The following is a 19,220-nucleotide window of genomic DNA, read 5'->3' on the forward strand; positions in this document are numbered from 1 at the left end:
GATTTTTTAAAATCGTGACGATTTTTTTTTTTTCTCCAAGTCAGCTGTCATATAAAATTTTTCATATAATTCCAATTAAATTTTAAAAAAATTCACAAAATGAATAACAAAGATCATCTACACAAAAAACAAAAATTAGATAATAACAATAATAGTGATACGGTTCAATATTGTATTGATCATAGTGGTCAGATTCTAAAGTTAATATGTTATCAATGTAATGTCTTGTTATGTTCAGAGTGTAAACCATTACATCACAATCATTCAAAAATTGAAGATATAGATCAAATTAAATCATTCTATAGTAAATTTAATCAAGTTGATAATAATAATAATAATAACGGTAGTAATAATAATAGTTGTAAAATTCAAAATGATATTACATCGATTTGGAATAATATTAGATCATCTGTAAATAAATATTGTCAGTTCCAACAAATAGAGAATGATATCTCAAAAGAGTTCAACCGGTTACACGAATATCTAGTCATTGAAGAGCACAAATTAAAGAAACCAATCATCAATGATAAAGATACTCTGGAACACTATTTAAATAAGAATATTCAACATTTACAATCATTAGTTCAGATAGCCAATAGTATTATTGTTCAACAACAACAACAACAAGAATATATTAGTTTTGACCAAAGTAATAATGAAACACAAGATACAACTGATAAATATCAAATTAATAATATCATTGAATCGATTGAACAATCAAGAGATTTAAATGATTTCATCAAGCGAAACAATCAAACACTATTCAATTCGGAATTACTATCTCAAGATTATTCAATACTGCACTCGATCATTCAATACAATTCTCAAAGTAGTAATCAAGATGTATCATTACATCAATGTTCAAACAAGCAATATAGATTCAATAGAAATGAAAAGATCATTCAAAGTTTGATAAAAGATATTCAAAGGTCGTTCGACTTGACTACACTTGAAACATGTGGTGAAATCGATACAATATCAAGCTTTATACTTGCAAGTGATAAAGACGACCGTCTTTCACTGATAGATATTACCAATGAAGACGATTGCCAAAAGTTTGAAGTTGTTTATCTAGATAGTAAGATCAGAGACTCTTGGTATGTCAACTCCACCGTAAAGGTAGGTGATTATATCTATAGTTTCGGTGGTCCATCGATGTGTAACCTATACCAACGATTCTCCATCGAGAGTAAAAGAGTAGATCTCTACAAAGAGATGATCGGTATCGAGCCATGTAACTATGTTTCAGTTTGCTACGACGGACATGCTCATATCTACCTCTTTGACAGTCACCAAAGAAACGATACATTAGTTTCACGTTACAATACAATGACACACCAGTTTCAAACATATTTTACCATACCGAACACTGAACATATTACTCTATCGTTTTTCTATAAAAATAAGATTCATTCGGTTATCAACTCGCAAAAGAGAATGGTTATATTCGATCCCGATAGCAAATCGATTGAGTACAAGGACATACCGAATTGTATCGATAGTAGTGAATGTAAATTGTGTAGCGACCAATCTGGTAACATCTATCTACTGTCATCCACCCGATTTATCATGTTCAATGTAGAGAGTACCAACCAGGTGAAAGTATTACGATCACTCGAAATCAATCCTCTCAACAATCTCTTGTATCATGAGAATCCAATGAAGAATCAACGACATATCTACCTACTGAATGGTTTGACACATAACTTTATATATTCAATAGAGAAGGATAGATGGCAATCTATACTTATCAGCGATGGGTCAAAGAGAAATGATTGTGGTTTATTAGTATTTACTAAATAAACTTCATTTAGTAAAGGAAGTTTATATTCATAACATATTAACTTCAATGTGGTTCAAAAAATAGAATAAAAAAAATCAATATTGTTGTTATATCTCCACAACAAAAAAAAAACATGTCTCTAAAAATTGATTGTTTTTTTTATAATTTTCTATATATTTGAAATTTGTTCACTATATTATCTTTAATTTTATCTTTTTATAAACATTTTTTTCTATATATAAATAATAGTATGTTCTATATTTTGAAACTGATGCAGTATGATTCAAACTTATAAAAAAATTCAATTTTTAAATCAATGAACTAACCAATTTTTAAATCCTTTCAAAACAAATAAAAATTAAATAATATAGATGTTGTTGGAGGTATTGGAATCAGTAGTTCCAATCAACCGATCACTGCTAACCGACTACCCAATACAAGCGCACACAACTCAATAAACAAATCATTCATCTTGTGATTCATAATTGGATCATATATATTATCATTACAGTGTAGTTGGTATATATATTCACGATGGAGAAGTCAAGTTATTTTTACTTCTCAACTCATATGCTAAGGAAACACACCACAAGGATGATGTAGTGGATAAATGTGTTACATTTATCCAATTCTTAGTTTCTCTTCATCATATCAGATCACTTCGTGGATAATAATCAATTCAACTCTGTGCTTGTGAGCAATCTTAAGACTACTCTTAGCAACATGCAAGTCAGATCACCGGTTTAGAGGAAAGAATAGGAAGGATCGAAAGACTTTTGACTGAACTCGTGCAAGCTTCTAATGCTACTGACAATGATTCAATGGTGGATAAATTAGTTCCAAACTACATTGTTTTTGTTTCGAATTAATTTATCCACCATTGAATTCCTTTTTACCCACTTGTAGAGTCTAGCAGAGTGTCATTCAAAAATAAAGTTTCATATGCATCAAACAAACAATAATTTTTTTATAAATTTTTCTTTTTATTTAATTTACTGATGTTTGTTTATGATATTGTTCAATAAACTGTAAATTCTCTGGACTGATAACAAGCTCTGGTTCTATTCTTTTCTTTGGGAAGTTTGAGAATGCCAAGTTGATTTCGACAATGTTGAAGCTGATCAATCGACCGAGTAGATTTCTCAGTGGTTCATGGTAGGACTTGATGTCTGAGTATTGAATGAGTAACTTTAACTGTGGCGACGAAGACTGTCTCTTTACCATCTGATAGAGCAATGGTGATGGTAACTTTTGGGTATTACCAAACAACTCTGGATTCTTATCGACATACTCCAAAATCAACCATGGACTTATGTTGAGTCGATTCAACACTCTGAAGAGAGCGGTAGAGAACATAACTTTGTCAAAGTAGGTGCTTCTGTCTTTGGTTGGAAACTGCAGTTTACTGTAGAGTTCTTCAGATTCGATATCCTCGATGTGAATCTGATTCTCTGTGCTCTGTGCAAGTGGACGTAATATTGCTTCGATATTGACTTCCAGCAGCTTTGGAATGAGACGATAGCTGGCGATATCCTTTGGAATTCTACTGAGTATTTCCACTGCTTGTTCCAGCTTGTTGGCTTGCAGCAAATGCGATGCTTGCAGAATCTTCATTTCGTTTGGCACACCCGATTCCGTTGTCCTCCAGTACTCGACCCACTGGTCGATCAAGCTCATCTGTGCATAGAGATCTTCATCGAGTTGACAAAACTTCTTTAGTATCTGCATCTTTTTCGCAATGAATGGGAATACCGATGGCTTTCTGGCGGATTTCAAGAAGAATAAGATCGCTTTGTGATCTTCCTGTGCGTTGAAGAGGTCAATGATAATCGAGAGGATGATACGTGCGTTTTGGATGTACAGTTGTGGTTGGAGATGTCTGAGGAGTTCGAGTCGTTTATTCGGATCGGTCAGTGAGGACTGCACGTATGGAGCCGGGTGGAAGAGTATCGCTTGGTGGTCGCGTGCACTCTCGGGAATATTGCGTAGGAACTCTCGGTAGGCATCGTGATTATTCATGTCGGTGAGGAACATCACTGAATCGATCAACAGCGTTCCAGGTGGGATAATATCGAATTTAAGGTAGTAGTCGAGCAGCAGATTCTTTATGTTTGGCATATTCCTCGTTGATACCGCTTTGTCCAGTAGTTGATCGGGTTTCGATGGTTGATCGGATGTCGTCGGTAGCTCAATGAATGTTCTACTTTTGAGAGTGCTCTCAGTTGCTTTGTACTCCTCGAATGCCTCGCGATATATCTGTCTCGATTGTACCTTGAGATTCCAGAAGGAGAGTGTCATCTCCTCGATCTCCAACGATGCAGATTCACCCTTTGCCATGAGTCGCTCGATTCGCAGCTGGTGATACAGCATGAATTTGAATACACAGATCGGTCTGACGATGTCGGCTTGCGGTGCATGGATGACACGTGCATACCAACGCAGCGCCAGTTCGTAACGACCCAGTTGAAGACTACTGGTAATCAGATATTTAAAGAGTTCGTCTCTCATTCTCTGATTCTCCATTGTGTATATTCTTTCGAGTAGGTGCTGATTGATGAATTGATGTCCTCTCTTTGTTCCATCGCTGTCATAGGCATTGCACTCTGGCAATGTCATGAGAAGAATGAGATCGAGCAACAGTGGAACAGGGTTACTGGGTGTAATCGATGAGTACTCCTTTGACATCAACGCATCAACCACAATACGATCGACATGATGAGATTGCTTGATATTCAATGTATTAAAAAGTACCGCTGCTTTATAGAATTGAGGTATTTCACCTTCATATTTCCTCCATGTTTTCATTATATCTTTAGAATCACATAGTTTGGTGATTATGTCATTGTACTTTGAAATATCATTTGGAGGTTGTGATTGTGATTGTGATTGTGGTTGTTGTTCTGTTGAAATCGAATTTTGTTTTGAATTAAAAGATGTGTTTAGCTGTGATTGTGATTGTGGTTGTCTAGTTGGTTTAGGTTTCGATTGAAAATGTGTATGATCTATTTGATTCGGTTTGTTTGTTTGTTGGTAACCGTTAAATTTATTGTTGTTGTAGTTTCCACTATATTTATTATTTTGGTATAAGTTTTTTGGTTTAACTACACGATATCCACCACTCTTATTATTATTATTACTATTTATATTTTTATCTAATTTAACATTGTTACTTTCATTATTATCATTATTATTACTACTACTATTATTATTATCTGAACTATAATTACTAAAACTAAAACTATAATTATAGTTATGATTTAAATGACTTTGTAAACTTAAACTTTGATAATTAAATAAATTAAAGTTATAAAAACAATGTTTATTTGAATTAGATATCAATAGTTTTTTCATTGTCGTTTAATGATTTAACATGTTATATATAGATTGACATCAAATCAATAAAACTATAAATCCTTTTTTTCTTATCTTTCGTTTTTTTTAAAAATGATATTTGCAAATAAAATAAAATTGTTTTTATTTTTATTATTATTTGTTTAAGATTTTGTGATTGATAAAACTTGATGCTTCTTCTGTAAGTGTAGTCTTTGGATTGTGTGAGAAATAAAAGATATCTTTTTGACTCAATCTTTTGTGGAGTGCTGCGTCTTGTACGGTTTGATTGTGTCGTTTGATTGTTTCGATTAACTCTCGTTGGTAACCTTTGGCAACTGGCAGCACTTTGAATATAGCCACCATCTTGTGAGGATCTTCAATAGCCTTTGACAATGCGAATACCAAAAGTAAATCTAAATTCTCTTTCTCTAGATAGCTTTCATAGTATCTATCGATGTGTGACTTTAGCATTACTCTAATATCGTCTCTCTTCTTTTCATCTCTATCAGCAATATCCAAAAGACATTCGATAATCGATATATGTCTCATTTGGAAAGTTCCACTTGGTAGATATTTGAATAGATGTTGCATCATCTTTTCTGTGTTATTTGACTGCTGCTCTTGTTGTTGAGATTGTTGTAATATTAATTGTGATAATTTCAAAACTATTGAATGTGTCAATAAGTTTGGTTGATGTATTTTACTGGTATACTTGATGATTGACTCAATGGAAGTGTTGAGATTGTTGTTGTTGTTGTCGTCGTCATTGCTAATATGAATCATTTGCTGTTCGAGTTTGTTGATATATGAATTCAATTTACAATTTTGAATCGATGTGAATGCTCCGCCTTGCATGTAGATCGGTTCCATTTGGCTGACGAGTTGCTCGGGATAGAGATTGTTGGCGATGAGTGCACTGAACGACGACTCGATTGCCCAGTCAAAGAGAAGTGTATTCTGTGAGACCATCTTTGTTAGGAGCGAGAGGAGCAAGTCGAACTGCTTGCACTGTGCAATACCAACAACCAAGTAATTCAATATCATCGTATTGCCACTGTACATAAGAGGATCATTATTGTCCAGATACTTTATAGTCTCTGAAAGGTAGGTTTTCAACTTGGAATAATCGTTGGAGTGGAATGCGAGTGGACGTATCGATTTTGGTAGTCCCGACTGGAAATGTAGGAAATAGCTTGGACGTAACTCCCTCAGCAAGCACAATGCTTCCAACAATCTTGTGCCACTAGGTATATTGTCCGGTGACTGTTTGATACAATTATAGACAACTCTACAGATGTTATCGAATCTAATGTTGTTATTGTTATTATTATTATTGTTGTTACTGCTGCTACTTTTGTCATTGTCATTGTTGTTGTTGTTGGTACCAGAACTAGCCAGTTCTTTGTCTAACTCCAACTCTGAATCTGTAGGCTCACGTGGAAGTGAAAGTTCTTGTTGTTGAATTGATGATGATGATGATGATGTTTGTTTTGTCATCTTTACACCTTGTTGTAAGTAATAGATGAATCGACGATTGTAGTCTAGTCTTGCTTGACTATCCAACTTCTTTAGGAATCCATAGTCAAATCTCATGCTGTCCCAATAGGCAAGTAGCTTCCTATCTGTATTACTCTTCCTGCTTTCGTGATAATGGATGAAATGAAAGATGGAGTCGCTGTCCGGTGTCAATGAATAACGAACTCTTCTTGCGAACCACTTTAGCGCCAACTCATATCGATCCAAATGAAGAAAGTGTAATACCACCGACGAAAGTACGTTTGAAACGACCGATGGTTGTAATTGAGTATCAATAGATATCTCTATATTATTAATTAAATCGTTATAATGTTGAATTTGTTGTTGTTGTTGTTTTTCATCTTGTTGTTTTTGTGATACAACTTGCTGTTTGAATAGTTCAACCAAGACAATGAATGCCGACAGCTGATCCGAGGAATAGTGTGACAATATCTTGTCGAAACTCTGAGAATGAATGAGCTGTGAGTAGGTGTTGGAGAGGAATTGCTGTAGACCAAGATAGTAGGTGTTCAGTGTCCAATGATTCGACTTTAGATCGTGCATGAACTCTGCGAATTTCGGTGATTTCTCAAAGTTGGAAAGTGGTGGTGTCGTTGTGTAGTAGCGCAGTGCAGCTGCCGGTCCCGACGTTCTCAGACGCTCGAGTAGCATCAACACATAGATATCGAGACTTGGTGAAAGACGAACGATCTCCTCTGCTTCCTCTTTGAAACCTCCGACCAAGTAGAGTGATACCAAACTAGTTGCAATCGCATTGATATTCTCTTCGTTTGAACTAAGATGTTGAATGTTACGTTGTTGTTGTTGTTGATGTTGATGTAGGTGATGTGGTCCACTACGGAATACTCTTCCAGTCTTTGAGGGAAATGAAGAAGAAGAAGATTCCAGATCCAATAGTTTTTCAAGAACTTCCCTCAGTTTGTTTGCAACCACCTCCCTAACTTCGGGTTGTACACTCTTCCAATTGACATGATTTACATTTGCAGCCAACTCATCAATTTGATTCAAACTTCTCAGAGAATCAATAAACTCAACTATATTACTAATTGAATTCAATTAGTAATTGATAATCACGTGATTTATCCAATTTGCTACCTTTTTCAAGTATACTTACGATTTCCATTGAATATTTTGATCAGGTGCTTTCACAAGATGATATAAAGCTTGAACGTGTTGTTTTGACTTTCTCTTATTGTTAAACTTTCCTTTGAATTCTTTTGATAACTCTTTTGATTTAACTATATTGTGATCATTGTTGTTGTTCCTATTACTTTTATTATTATTTTCATTTGAAAATCTAGTAATACTATCGAAATCAGATGAAGAACTTAAAAAATATCTTTTAAATGCAAACGTATATACATTATTATTATTATTGTTATTTCTATATATTGATTTAAATGATAATAATCTATTCATTTATAAATGACATGAATTTGTAAAATTATTTCGCTTCTCAATTTTTGATTGCTCAATCACTTAAGTGTGTGGTGGTTGGTTCATCCACAACCTTTGAATTTTAATCTCAAATTTTTTGGAAGGATATTAAAAATCATATGATACTATGTATTATTATAAATAAACATGTTTCAGCACAACATATTTTATTTATTTATTTTGATATTATTTTTAAACAAAAAATAGAATCAAAAATGAAAAAAAAAAAAATTTTGAAAGATTTGTTTATAAATATTAAATTAAATTTTACATAAATTGTTTACTTTAGATTTAAAATTCATAACAATCATAATTAAGAAGTTATTTTAATTATTTATATCTTGGTTTGGTTTTGCGATTGATGAGTGATCAACAAAAAAACAAATTTATAAATATTTTTTTGAACAAAGATTTTTTTTTTATTTTTTTTTTTTTGAACTAAAAAGGGGTATTTTTAATATTTTTACCATCATCAATCACAATAAATATATAATTTCATAATTCTTTCTTTCTTATATAATTTGTTCTTCACCCAACATCACGCTCACACACACAACACACACAACACACAAATATCCTCAAATAAAAAAAAACAAAAACCTCTAATCCTTAAATAATAGTAATAATAATAATAATAGTCAAAATTTGACACCTATCACCCTATCACTCACTCACTTAACTCAATCACTCACTCACTCACTCACCCGTATGTATAATTAATATCACTATAAATAAATATATTATACTATTATACACATTATTAGTGATCAAAACACAGCAACAACAATAATATTAAAGTTTTTTTTTTTTTAAAACAACAGTCAGCCAGCCAACCAGCTAACAATATTATTAAATCCTAATTCTTGCTTTGTTCTTATCATTGATATTATTGTTGCTGTTTCTGCTTCTCTTTTTGTTGTAGTTTATTTTAAAAAACAAGTTAATCAACAAGTTAGTAGTAGTAGTATTAATAGTTAATAAACAACTGCAACAACACCTACCAACTTTTAAAAGTTGGAGTAAATTTAAATATATCATAGCCTCAAAGCTTGAAAGCAGAACAATATCATAAAAAGTAAAGTTAAAATAAATTAAAAAAAAAAAGAAAGAATTAGAAGAAGAAGAAGATAAGATAAGATAAGATAAAAATAGAATAGATAGATAGTTAATAAAAAATGTCAGATCATGATTTATTATATGCTGTCGAGCAAAAAGATATTGCAAAGGTAAAACGTTTGCTAAAGAATAATAAGACAAGAGTGTCGCGTATGTTGACCACTTTTGATCACTATGGACAATCACCTTTGACAGCGGCGATCCGTTCAAATCTCGATGATATATTGGATATGTTGTTGACGGCGTTCAAGGATAGCAAGACCGATATCAACACACGCGACAAGAACGGTTACACAGCACTCCACCAAGCGGTAGCATCGGAGGATCGTATCCTGATGAAACTGCTGCAATTCGAGGGAATCAACGTCGACGTCTGCAATGACGACAAGAACACACCGCTCCACTACTACTGCCAGAAGTTCCGTTCGCCCAACTGTCAGGAGCCCTTCCAGATATTCCTCTCGAAGCACGTCAATGTGAATGCACAGAACAACAACGGTGAGACACCGCTACACAAAGCGATCTTTAACAACTCGGTGCGTCTCATGATGGTCAATCAGCTGTTGAAGGCAAACGCCGACGTCAACCTTCTCAACAACTACCAGGAGTCGCCGCTCCACTATGCCGTGCGTCTCGGTCGTGACGATCTTGTGGCGGTGCTGCTCAAGGCTGGTGCCGACGTCAGCATCGTCGGTGCACACAAGAACGAGAAGAAGACTCCACACGAGCTGGCCGTGAGCGAAGGTCACAAAGAGATGGCTGCACGTATCAAAAAGTACGAAGATCTCTTTGCCTGGCTCGTCGAAAACGGTATCGAACAATACAAAATGGCATTTGTACAGGAGGAGATGTTTATCGATGTTCTCGGTGACATGAACGAGTCCATCTTGGACAAGATGAAAATTACAGCTGCCGGTCATCGTCTAAAGATTCTAAAGGCAACAGCATTATTAAAAGGTAATTTACAAATCAAATCGATTAACATTTTGTTATTATTATATAACTAATAATCTTTTTTTTTTAAATACTTTTTACTTTTTCTTTTCTTTCTACTTCTTCTTTTTTTTTAAATATTGTTGTTGTTGTTTGTTTGTTGTTTGTTGCTGTTGTTGTTATTGTTATATGGTAATTTAGAACAACATCCAGATACTCCACCACCTTCAACACCAACAACATCAACTACGACAACGTTGAGTCACACTCATCTCTTTGATGACGATCCAGACTTTGCAAATGATAACACAGACTACAGTGGACTGAGAGATTCACTTCATCAATTGAAACACATTACCGATATCAATATTATATCGGACGGTGAAATTGAATATACAGAGAAGCTCGGAGCAGGTAGCTCCGGTAAGGTCTATAAAGGTTTATACAAAGGAAAAGAAGTTGCTATCAAAGTTCTAAAATCGATGACAGAGGACAAAGAAATTCAAGAATTCAAAAAGGAATTCCAAATTATGAGGTAATTAACTAAAACACAAAACAAAACACAAAAGCAAAAGTATCAATCATCATTCTAACTAATAATATTTAAACTATAATCTATCTATATATAGTGCTATAAGATCAAAACATGTTGTACATTTTTATGGTGCAGTATTGGAACCAAAACCATGTATGGTTATGGAGAACTGTTCGAATGGTAGTCTGTATCATGTTATGAATAATGAAAAGTTGGATATTAGATGGGAGAAAACATTTAGATTTGCTTTGGAGACTGCTAGAGGTTTAGATTGCCTTCATAGTTGGAATCCACAGATTGTCCACAGAGATTTAAAGTCACTAAATTTATTGGTATGTTACATTTAGCTATATATAGATCAACAAACATTACAGTTATTAATAATCGAATCGATTATATAGGTTAATGATAAATGGGAGATTAAAGTTTGTGATTTCGGTTTGAGTAGATTCAACACTGGTAGTAATATGGAAACACTGGCAAAGATGAGAGGTACAATGGCATACTGTGCACCAGAGATCTATTTTGGAGAACAATTTTCAATTAAATCAGATGTCTATTCGATCGGTATGATTCTTTGGGAGTTGGTAACAAGATGTGTTCATGGGCGATATGAAAGACCTTTTTCTGAATACACAGTATGTTGTTCATTTTTTTTTTTTTGACAACTAGTATGAATACTAAACACTTCTTTATTATCATCATCATTATAGAATCTACAACATGACTTCCAGATTATTATTCAAACATCAAAGAAAGCTTTGAGACCAACCATTCCAGCGGAATGTCCACCTAAATTTGCCCAGCTGATCAGAGAGTGTTGGGATGCTGCTTTTGAAAAGAGACCAAATTGTGGCGAGATTATTAAGAGATTGGAGTCATTGGAAGCTGAGTTTTTAGCAAATCAAGATCAGTGGAACAAATGTATAAACCCACTCCCTGCAAACAATGATTAAAATAGCTACAAAACTACAAAAAAAAATAATATTTTTATAAATTAATTTATTCATAATCATCATCAATCAATCAATCAACCAATCTAATCAATCAATCAATCAATATAAAACCAACTCAACAACACCTGCCAACAATAGTAACATAATACAACAACAACAATAGTAACAGTAATAGTAATAATACCAATATTATTTAATATTAAATAAGAGATCTAATTAAATCTCTTAATTTATTTACTTATATTATAATAAAAAACATTGAAACCAAATTAAATTGTTTAGTTCTATTTATTGACTAACATCTGATTTATCCCAAACCAAAAAAAAACCACACAAACAAAAAAAAACGAAACGAAACTTTTTTTGATATTTAATTTGTTTATCTGTGTAATATTAATATTCAAAGAAGAAAGTAGAGATAGAGAGATGAGTAAAAGGTTGATCATTAAGAATGTACCAAAAGCATTAAGTAAAACAGATGTTATTGATAGGTTGAAAAAGTTATGTCATAATTCACCTGCTGTTACAATCACAATACCAATTACAATGCCACCAGGTTTAGAATTACCAGCGGAATCAACCATTGCATTTCTAAACATCAATGATATTACTCAATTAGTTCATGTAACTATACTTTACAATATTATAATATGTTACAAAAAAGAAAATATAATATATTGACTCTTATTATTATTATTTTAGTATAAGAATTCATTGCATAATAAACTGATTGGTGAGAATAAGATTCAAGTTGAAATTTATGAGGCACCAAAGCCTGTTGTTTCAAAGGTTGTCGCGCAGTTGAATCTAGATAAGAAACTTGTTACTACAACATCAACATCAACATCAACAACAACAACAACAACAACAACAGCTGCTACAAACACAAATTCAAACAAAAATACAACTACAAATAACAAACCAACAACTGCTACACCAAAAAAAGAAAACAACACTGAAAAGAAGAAATCGACAGAGACAAATCAAAGTAATAACAAAACAGAACAGGAATCAGTAAAAAAGAATAAGATATTGGATAATTCAAATGATAATACAAGAGAGAAGAAGAAAGTTAAATTAGATAATAATAGTGAAAATGGTTCAAAGCAACAACAAGATAGTGAAGGAAATGAACAGGCTGAATCAAAGAAATCAGAGGTCACTTCAAATGATAGTAAAGATAAAAAGAAAGACGATATTAAAGAAGGTGGGCAAGAAGATGGAGAAGAAGAAGAAGAAGAAGATGAGGATGAAGAGGAATCAACAACAACCACTACAACTACCACAGCAGCAACTACACCAAAACAACCAACAGTTAGAAACAATAGAAAAGTAATCACAAAGATTACACAACAATTGGTATTTGTATGTTAAATAGATGATATTTTGAGATTGAAAATATAATGTTTGAATTCTAATATATAAAGTTTGTTAAAATGTTATTATAATAGTTATCAGAGAAGAAAGATTTCCAGAATATTAGAAGTAACTATAATTATCTGAAAAAGATTGGAGCTACACCCGATCATATTACCTATGGTGTAATGTTGAATGCATGTGTTCGATGTCAGGAGTATGATATGGCAAAGGAAGTGTTTAACGATGCATTGAATACAAAGAATGGTGCCAACGAAGTTGTCTATACAACCTATATCAAAGCACTTTGTGAGACAAACATGTCGGCGGCAGAGGCGATGATCGATCAGATGAAGCAACAAAATATAGCACTCAATGCAAGATCTTACAATTCCATTCTCAGAGCTTGTATTCGTAGTGGTGACATTGCCATTGCCAATCGACTGTACACCGACATGTTAAAGTCAAACATGGAAGACAGTTCCACCATTGAATATCTAGTTAAAATCTACGCAGAACATTTAATGATTCCGGAAATCTGGAAGTTATTAGGTGATAAATATGAACAGTAAGTTACTTAACAAACTCTTATCTTATTTCTTTTTTGATCAATACATTAAAAAAACCAATCTATCTTTAAATGTTAATCTAGATTTGAAAATGAGATATCACCTGTTGTTTTCTCAAGACTGGCACTAGCAGCATTGTTGGCAGGTGATCTAAAGAGTACCGTTAAAGCATTGGGAATCATCGACGATATTTTGTCGAAAGCACCAAGGGCAATTGCAACGGCATCACAATCTCATCACAAGAGTCAAGGTAAACGTTCGGAACACAACAAAGTATCTGCATCTCTATTCGAGAGAATCAATCGTCATGAAATCAATGAAGAATCCGAAAGAGTTAGAAGTTGTCTACAACAACTATCAAAACAACAAAGTATGTAAATAATCATTAAAACAATAGATATATATCGATTAATTAATCATCTTGATTCTATATAACAAATAGGGAAATTAAAATGTTTACCAATGGAACAATCTAAGCGTGTCAATTTCTCACCGGTTACATTTAAGAATCTATACGAAGAGAACAAAGAGTTGGAAGAGAATAAATGGTTTTTGGATAAGTTGTTCAAGGATTCAAGAGATCAGGAATCACCACGTCAAGTAAAGATGGAGATATGTTCGGGTCACGGTCATTGGATTTCGAAGCGTGCCGCACAGGATCTCGATGCTGACTGGCTCTCTGTCGAGATAAGATACGATCGTGTCTTCCAGATCTGGTCGAAATTGATACTCGACTCGATCGATAATCTATATATTCTGGCGGGTGAAGCCAACTCGGTGCTGAAGAACTCGGTACCGAGTGATTCTCTCGATGAGGTCTACATCAACTATCCAAATCCACCGGTGTGGCCAGGTGCATGGCGTCTCATCAATCACGATTTCCTCGTCGACATTCATCGTACTCTCAAGAAAGACGGTACACTCACCATCGTAACGGACGACCAAGGCTATGCCGACTCTGTTGTTCAACTCCTCAAGAAATCACGTAAACTAGCAAAGATCTACAAACCAGTCAAAGAAGATTACATCTGTCAGCTCGACGAAGACTATGGTTATTCATATTTCAACAAGCTTTGGTCTAATGGTCAGAGAATGAAGAGATATTGTATCTATATCATTAAAGATTAACCTATACGGTGCACCTTAAGTTTTAATAAACAGATATATAAATACTACAAAAAACAAACAAACAAACAAACAAAGAAAATGATATTATTTATAAATATACTATTCTATTCTTTTCTTTTTTCTTTTAATTTATTTGCTTGTTTATTTCTTCAATGGTCCTTCACCACCTGGTACTAACTATAAATATAATAATATAGTGTGTGTTAATATCAATAATGTATGTTGCATACAAAAGATGATTTGATTTGATTTGATTGTCTATAGTCGACGACTTTAACTTACCAAACAAACATGATTACCATTTAACAAAATAGTTTCTAATTTTATTGGTTTAATTCCTTCTGGTGTAAATTCACTAATTAACGAAATATATTATTATGTTAGTATTAATGTACTGATCGAATAACCTAATTATATTGTTGTTGTTCAAACATACTATTCAGTAACATCCTTTAAAAATATATCTAAAAGTTTATTTTATTTAGAGGTAGAGAGATAGATTCATTAGTTTATTGATTTAAACCTATCATCAATATATATAGAATAACGTTCATATACTTACTAACATATGTATCGAAACCTAATAGAGTACCAACAAATTCTTTATCGTTTTTCATACAAATCCAAATTCTAGAACCTATACACTTTTCGATCAACTCTAATGGTAACACTTGCTCACTCGACATCTTTTTATATTTATAAATATTATACAGATCGATAGATATACCAAAAGTGATTAATTAAAGATGATTTGATTTCAAAGCTGCTCAAAATGTGATTTTCAAATATTTGTTTTTGAACATTTTGCAAAAATTTAAAAGAAAAGCATTTAATCTTAAACAACAAAGCAGATTACTTTATTTATATTAAACTTATTATATTATTATTTGTTGGTTATGTTGTTTACTATTATGTTGTTTCGTAAATCTTTCTTAAATGCTCTGTGGTTGCAGGAATAAATGTAATTGGACACTTCTGATGTTGTTGGACATAACTAAATATACAGGGATAACAGAATACAAAACCACTTCCACAGATGGTTGGATTAGTTCTCTCTTTGAGGCAAAGCGGGCATTGTGTCTTGTCGTCGGGAATGGCTAGACCGTTTGGCGCTCGCTTTGGTTGTGAGGGAGGTGGCGGTACTGGTAATGATGGTGGCGATGCTCTATTCTCGCTGTACCACCACTCGAGTGACTTGAAGAGGAACACCGATGCTGGCAATATAAACTTGGTATAATCTAATATGGAATCCAATATCTTTACTATCGGTGTTACGATATATGGCAATGGCCAATTTCTAACGATAGCTAATCTTTCATTTCTTCTTGTTGTTACTGCATTCGAATGATTTTCCTTTAAGAAATAAATAATAATAACAATCAATGTATTAATACTTTATATTAAACATAATTGATTGTTGTTGATAATAACATACAATATCTTGATGAGTCAATCTCTTTAATACAATTCTCTGTAGATGTAAGAATGGTGTGTAGAAATCAGTATATTCATAGAGATACAAAAGTTGATATATAAAAAACGATGCTTCATAAAGAGCACTGATTGTTGGATAAATCTTTACAAACAACTTTCTTAGTTGTTTAATAAATGGATGTTGTTTCCTTTTTTTTTTTGTTTTTTTAATTGCAAACGTAAATATTAGTTTGTTAGTGTTAACTTTATGAGTAGTGATTGATTTACATACATTATCTTCATTTAATAAACCAAGTGAATTGATAGGATCTGACTCTTTCTTGTAGAATTCATCTAACTTTGTTTTAATGTACGGTAGTATCACTAGATAGAGTATAGAGATACGTTGATCTTTGGCGGTCATTGGTTTCGTTTCTTTCTCTTTCGAACCCTTTGAGATAAGATTGAGCAGAGTTTGTCTTCGAAGTTGTTTGACAGTGCTTTCATCTTTCTTTGGTGTTGGTGCTGGTGTTTGATTTGTCTGTAGATCTGCAGTCGACGGATCCCATAGTCTCTGAAGAATTGGTTCATTCTTTTTCGATACTTTTACCGATCTCTTTAGATTATAAAAGTTCTCAGAGAATGATCCCTCTAATTATAATTAAATAAACAATAAGCATAAACATTCAGCTATTCAATTAAATTACACAGTACTAGTAATAAACATAACACATAAGACATACCATAGTACTTTAGATAATGATACTCTAGCAATAATAACATTGAATAGAAGAATTCATCATGATATTTAACAATGATTTCAAACTTTGAATTTCTCTGTGATAATACCTGCAATATGTAAATGAAATATGTGTATATATATAAATGATAGACAGTGTGTTAATGAATGATCAATGATCAATGATAAACGAACCATCAGATGTTACAACTAATCTAACTACATACAGTGAATATATATTTAAGAGCGGGTTTGAATGATGGCATCATCTGATGTTGTGCAAACATCTCAAAGAAAGATGGTCTATTAGGATCACCATTATTAAAATTAAATAAAAACATCTTTATAAAATAAATATGTATATGTATATATAAACTGAAACTGTATTAATTAAAAATCAAAAATTAATATTCTTTTAAAAAAAAGTTTTTTTTTTATTTTTTATTTTAGTTCATATGTTAATTATTATTTATTCTGTTCTATTAAGATCTTGATAATAATATAAAATGAGGAACAAATTTGTACTTAAAGAAGTTATCCGTTTTTTTATAAATCAATATTCAAACCTACATCAATAAAATAATAGAGATATATTATAATTTACAAAATTATAAATATTTGATAACCTCTACTATTATTATAATTATAATAATTAGTATCGGAAATCATAAAGACAGTACTCCTATTACAAAACAATTATCTGTTCGAATTTAGAACTGCAAAGAACCTTGTTCGTTTTTTTTAAATTTGAAATTTGTTTTTTTTTTTTTTTTTACTAAAGTCATATGATATTTTTTTACTGTTTTATTACTATTTGTTTATAATTATCATTGTTGTTTATTTATTGAAAATGAACAGAATTACAAAGTTAAATAGACTTTTCAATAGTACTTTAAATACTATTGGTAGAAACAATGGAAGTAGACAACAACCAATATCGTCACTGAGTTTCAACAACAGTCAATCATCATACACATCATTATTCAACAACAGATCGACAATCATTGCATTTAGAGCACCTCAAAATAGATATTCAACTTCAAATTCAAAAGAAGAGGCAAATGTTACAAATGAAGATCTTAAAGAGTTATTTAGAAAAGGTATTTATTATACTACTACAACAAATAATAATACGATAGAGAATATTATTTATAAATTAGTTTAACTATTTAATTGACAATAAATGTTAATGTTTAATGAATATATAAAGATGATAATGTAGATTTATCTTCAAATACCAATAGATTATTTATACAGACAGAGAATACACCCAATCCCGACAGTTTAAAGTTTGTGCCTGGAATTGAAGTGATGCCACCAGGTAAAACTATCGATTTTCCAGATTTCAAATCCTCACAAATATCTCCACTCGCCAATGCAATCTTCAAATTGGATGGTGTAAATCGTGTATTCTACGGACCAGATTTCATCTCTGTAAATAAGTTTCCCGAACATGAATGGGCTATTTTGAAACCACGTATGTAATATTTAAATAAATTATAATGTTGGAAAATGAGGAATTCATCAACAATCAAACTAACAAATATAACAACAATATTTATACATGAATATCTATCTATCTAGAGGTGTTTGGAGCAATCATTGATTTCTATCATAGCGATAAACCATTGCTGTCAGAGACACCAACCAATGAGAATAGCGATACATTGATTTTGCCGGAGGACGACGAAACCGTTGCAATGATCAAGGAACTCATTGAGACACGTGTTAGACCGACTCTGTTGGACGACGGTGGAAACATCCAGTACTTGGGATTCAAAGATGGCATTGTGTTGGTGAAGCTGCAAGGTACATGCTCTTCGTGTTCAAGCTCACAAGCCACTCTCAAAGGTGGTATCGAGAGAATGTTGATGCACTGGATTAGCGAAGTTCGTGGTATCATGGCGGTCACTGACGACGAACTCGATAATCTCAATTTGGAATTCTTTAAAAAAGTTGATCAAGAGTTGGAGCAAAAACAACAAAAATAAAAATAAACCCTTTTTTTTCTGCTATCTAAAAAAAAAAAAAAAAAAATATCAATAACGAGGAGGTTATTAAATCGATTGAAGCAAGAATCAAAAAAAATATAACTTTTTTTTTTTGGTTTTTTTGTTTTTATTGATACACACCCATCGTGCAAAAAGTGGCGGCACCACCCACAATTATCACACTTTTTAATAAAAATCCACCCAAACTAAAATAAAAAAATCAAAAAAAAAGAAATTATCATTTTGTAATATTTTTAAAATTATTAAAAAAAGATAATTTATAAAGATACAAACATAAAAACAAACACACAACACAATCACACACATAAAACTCACAGTAACATACTTTTGATTGCTGTTCAACCAAATCAAATCAAACCAAACCAAACCAAATC

At 32.4% G+C, this 19,220-nt stretch overlaps 8 protein-coding genes across 8 annotated transcripts; 4 read left to right on the plus strand and 4 right to left on the minus strand.

Moving 5' to 3' along the window:
• Positions 1–99: 99 nt before the first annotated feature.
• Positions 100–2,454, plus strand: PPL_04648 (B-box zinc finger protein; the record flags this gene model as incomplete). The annotated part of the gene is made up of 3 exons (XM_020575547.1): positions 100–1,510; positions 1,755–1,788; positions 2,295–2,454. 3 exons carry the CDS (start codon positions 100–102, stop codon positions 2,452–2,454), a joined length of 1,605 nt encoding a protein of 534 aa, XP_020434342.1.
• A 59-nt stretch (positions 2,455–2,513) lies between these two features.
• Positions 2,514–5,134, minus strand: PPL_04649 (uncharacterized protein; the record flags this gene model as incomplete). Its single annotated transcript, XM_020575548.1, has 2 exons — positions 2,514–2,627; positions 2,780–5,134. 2 exons carry the CDS (start codon positions 5,132–5,134, stop codon positions 2,514–2,516), a joined length of 2,469 nt encoding a protein of 822 aa, XP_020434343.1.
• A 135-nt stretch (positions 5,135–5,269) lies between these two features.
• PPL_04650 (uncharacterized protein) lies at positions 5,270–8,071 on the minus strand (the record flags this gene model as incomplete). The annotated part of the gene is made up of 2 exons (XM_020575549.1): positions 5,270–7,694; positions 7,767–8,071. 2 exons carry the CDS (start codon positions 8,069–8,071, stop codon positions 5,270–5,272), a joined length of 2,730 nt encoding a protein of 909 aa, XP_020434344.1.
• Positions 8,072–9,264: 1,193 nt separating this feature from the next.
• spkA-2 (ankyrin repeat-containing protein) lies at positions 9,265–11,629 on the plus strand (the record flags this gene model as incomplete). The annotated part of the gene is made up of 6 exons (XM_020575550.1): positions 9,265–9,315; positions 9,811–10,162; positions 10,340–10,673; positions 10,768–11,005; positions 11,075–11,311; positions 11,387–11,629. 6 exons carry the CDS (start codon positions 9,265–9,267, stop codon positions 11,627–11,629), a joined length of 1,455 nt encoding a protein of 484 aa, XP_020434345.1.
• Positions 11,630–12,055: 426 nt separating this feature from the next.
• Positions 12,056–14,682, plus strand: PPL_04652 (uncharacterized protein; the record flags this gene model as incomplete). Its single annotated transcript, XM_020575551.1, has 5 exons — positions 12,056–12,253; positions 12,332–12,994; positions 13,081–13,553; positions 13,638–13,924; positions 13,997–14,682. The coding sequence occupies 5 exons, from the start codon at positions 12,056–12,058 to the stop codon at positions 14,680–14,682; spliced, it is 2,307 nt and encodes a 768-aa protein (XP_020434346.1).
• Positions 14,683–14,823: 141 nt separating this feature from the next.
• On the minus strand, positions 14,824–15,368 carry lsm5 (U6 snRNA-associated Sm-like protein LSm5; the record flags this gene model as incomplete). The annotated part of the gene is made up of 4 exons (XM_020575552.1): positions 14,824–14,859; positions 14,965–15,037; positions 15,119–15,146; positions 15,245–15,368. 4 exons carry the CDS (start codon positions 15,366–15,368, stop codon positions 14,824–14,826), a joined length of 261 nt encoding a protein of 86 aa, XP_020434347.1.
• A 223-nt stretch (positions 15,369–15,591) lies between these two features.
• On the minus strand, positions 15,592–17,619 carry pex12 (peroxin family protein; the record flags this gene model as incomplete). The annotated part of the gene is made up of 6 exons (XM_020575553.1): positions 15,592–16,035; positions 16,118–16,258; positions 16,388–16,746; positions 16,839–16,944; positions 17,062–17,175; positions 17,611–17,619. 6 exons carry the CDS (start codon positions 17,617–17,619, stop codon positions 15,592–15,594), a joined length of 1,173 nt encoding a protein of 390 aa, XP_020434348.1.
• Positions 17,620–17,684: 65 nt separating this feature from the next.
• Positions 17,685–18,825, plus strand: nfu1 (NifU family protein; the record flags this gene model as incomplete). Its single annotated transcript, XM_020575554.1, has 3 exons — positions 17,685–17,934; positions 18,045–18,311; positions 18,419–18,825. 3 exons carry the CDS (start codon positions 17,685–17,687, stop codon positions 18,823–18,825), a joined length of 924 nt encoding a protein of 307 aa, XP_020434349.1.
• Between the last annotated feature and the right edge of the window lie 395 nt (positions 18,826–19,220).

Source organism: Heterostelium album (assembly GCF_000004825.1).
Source record: "Heterostelium album PN500 unplaced genomic scaffold PPL_scaffold4, whole genome shotgun sequence".
Classification (NCBI taxonomy): domain Eukaryota; phylum Evosea; class Eumycetozoa; order Acytosteliales; family Acytosteliaceae; genus Heterostelium; species Heterostelium album.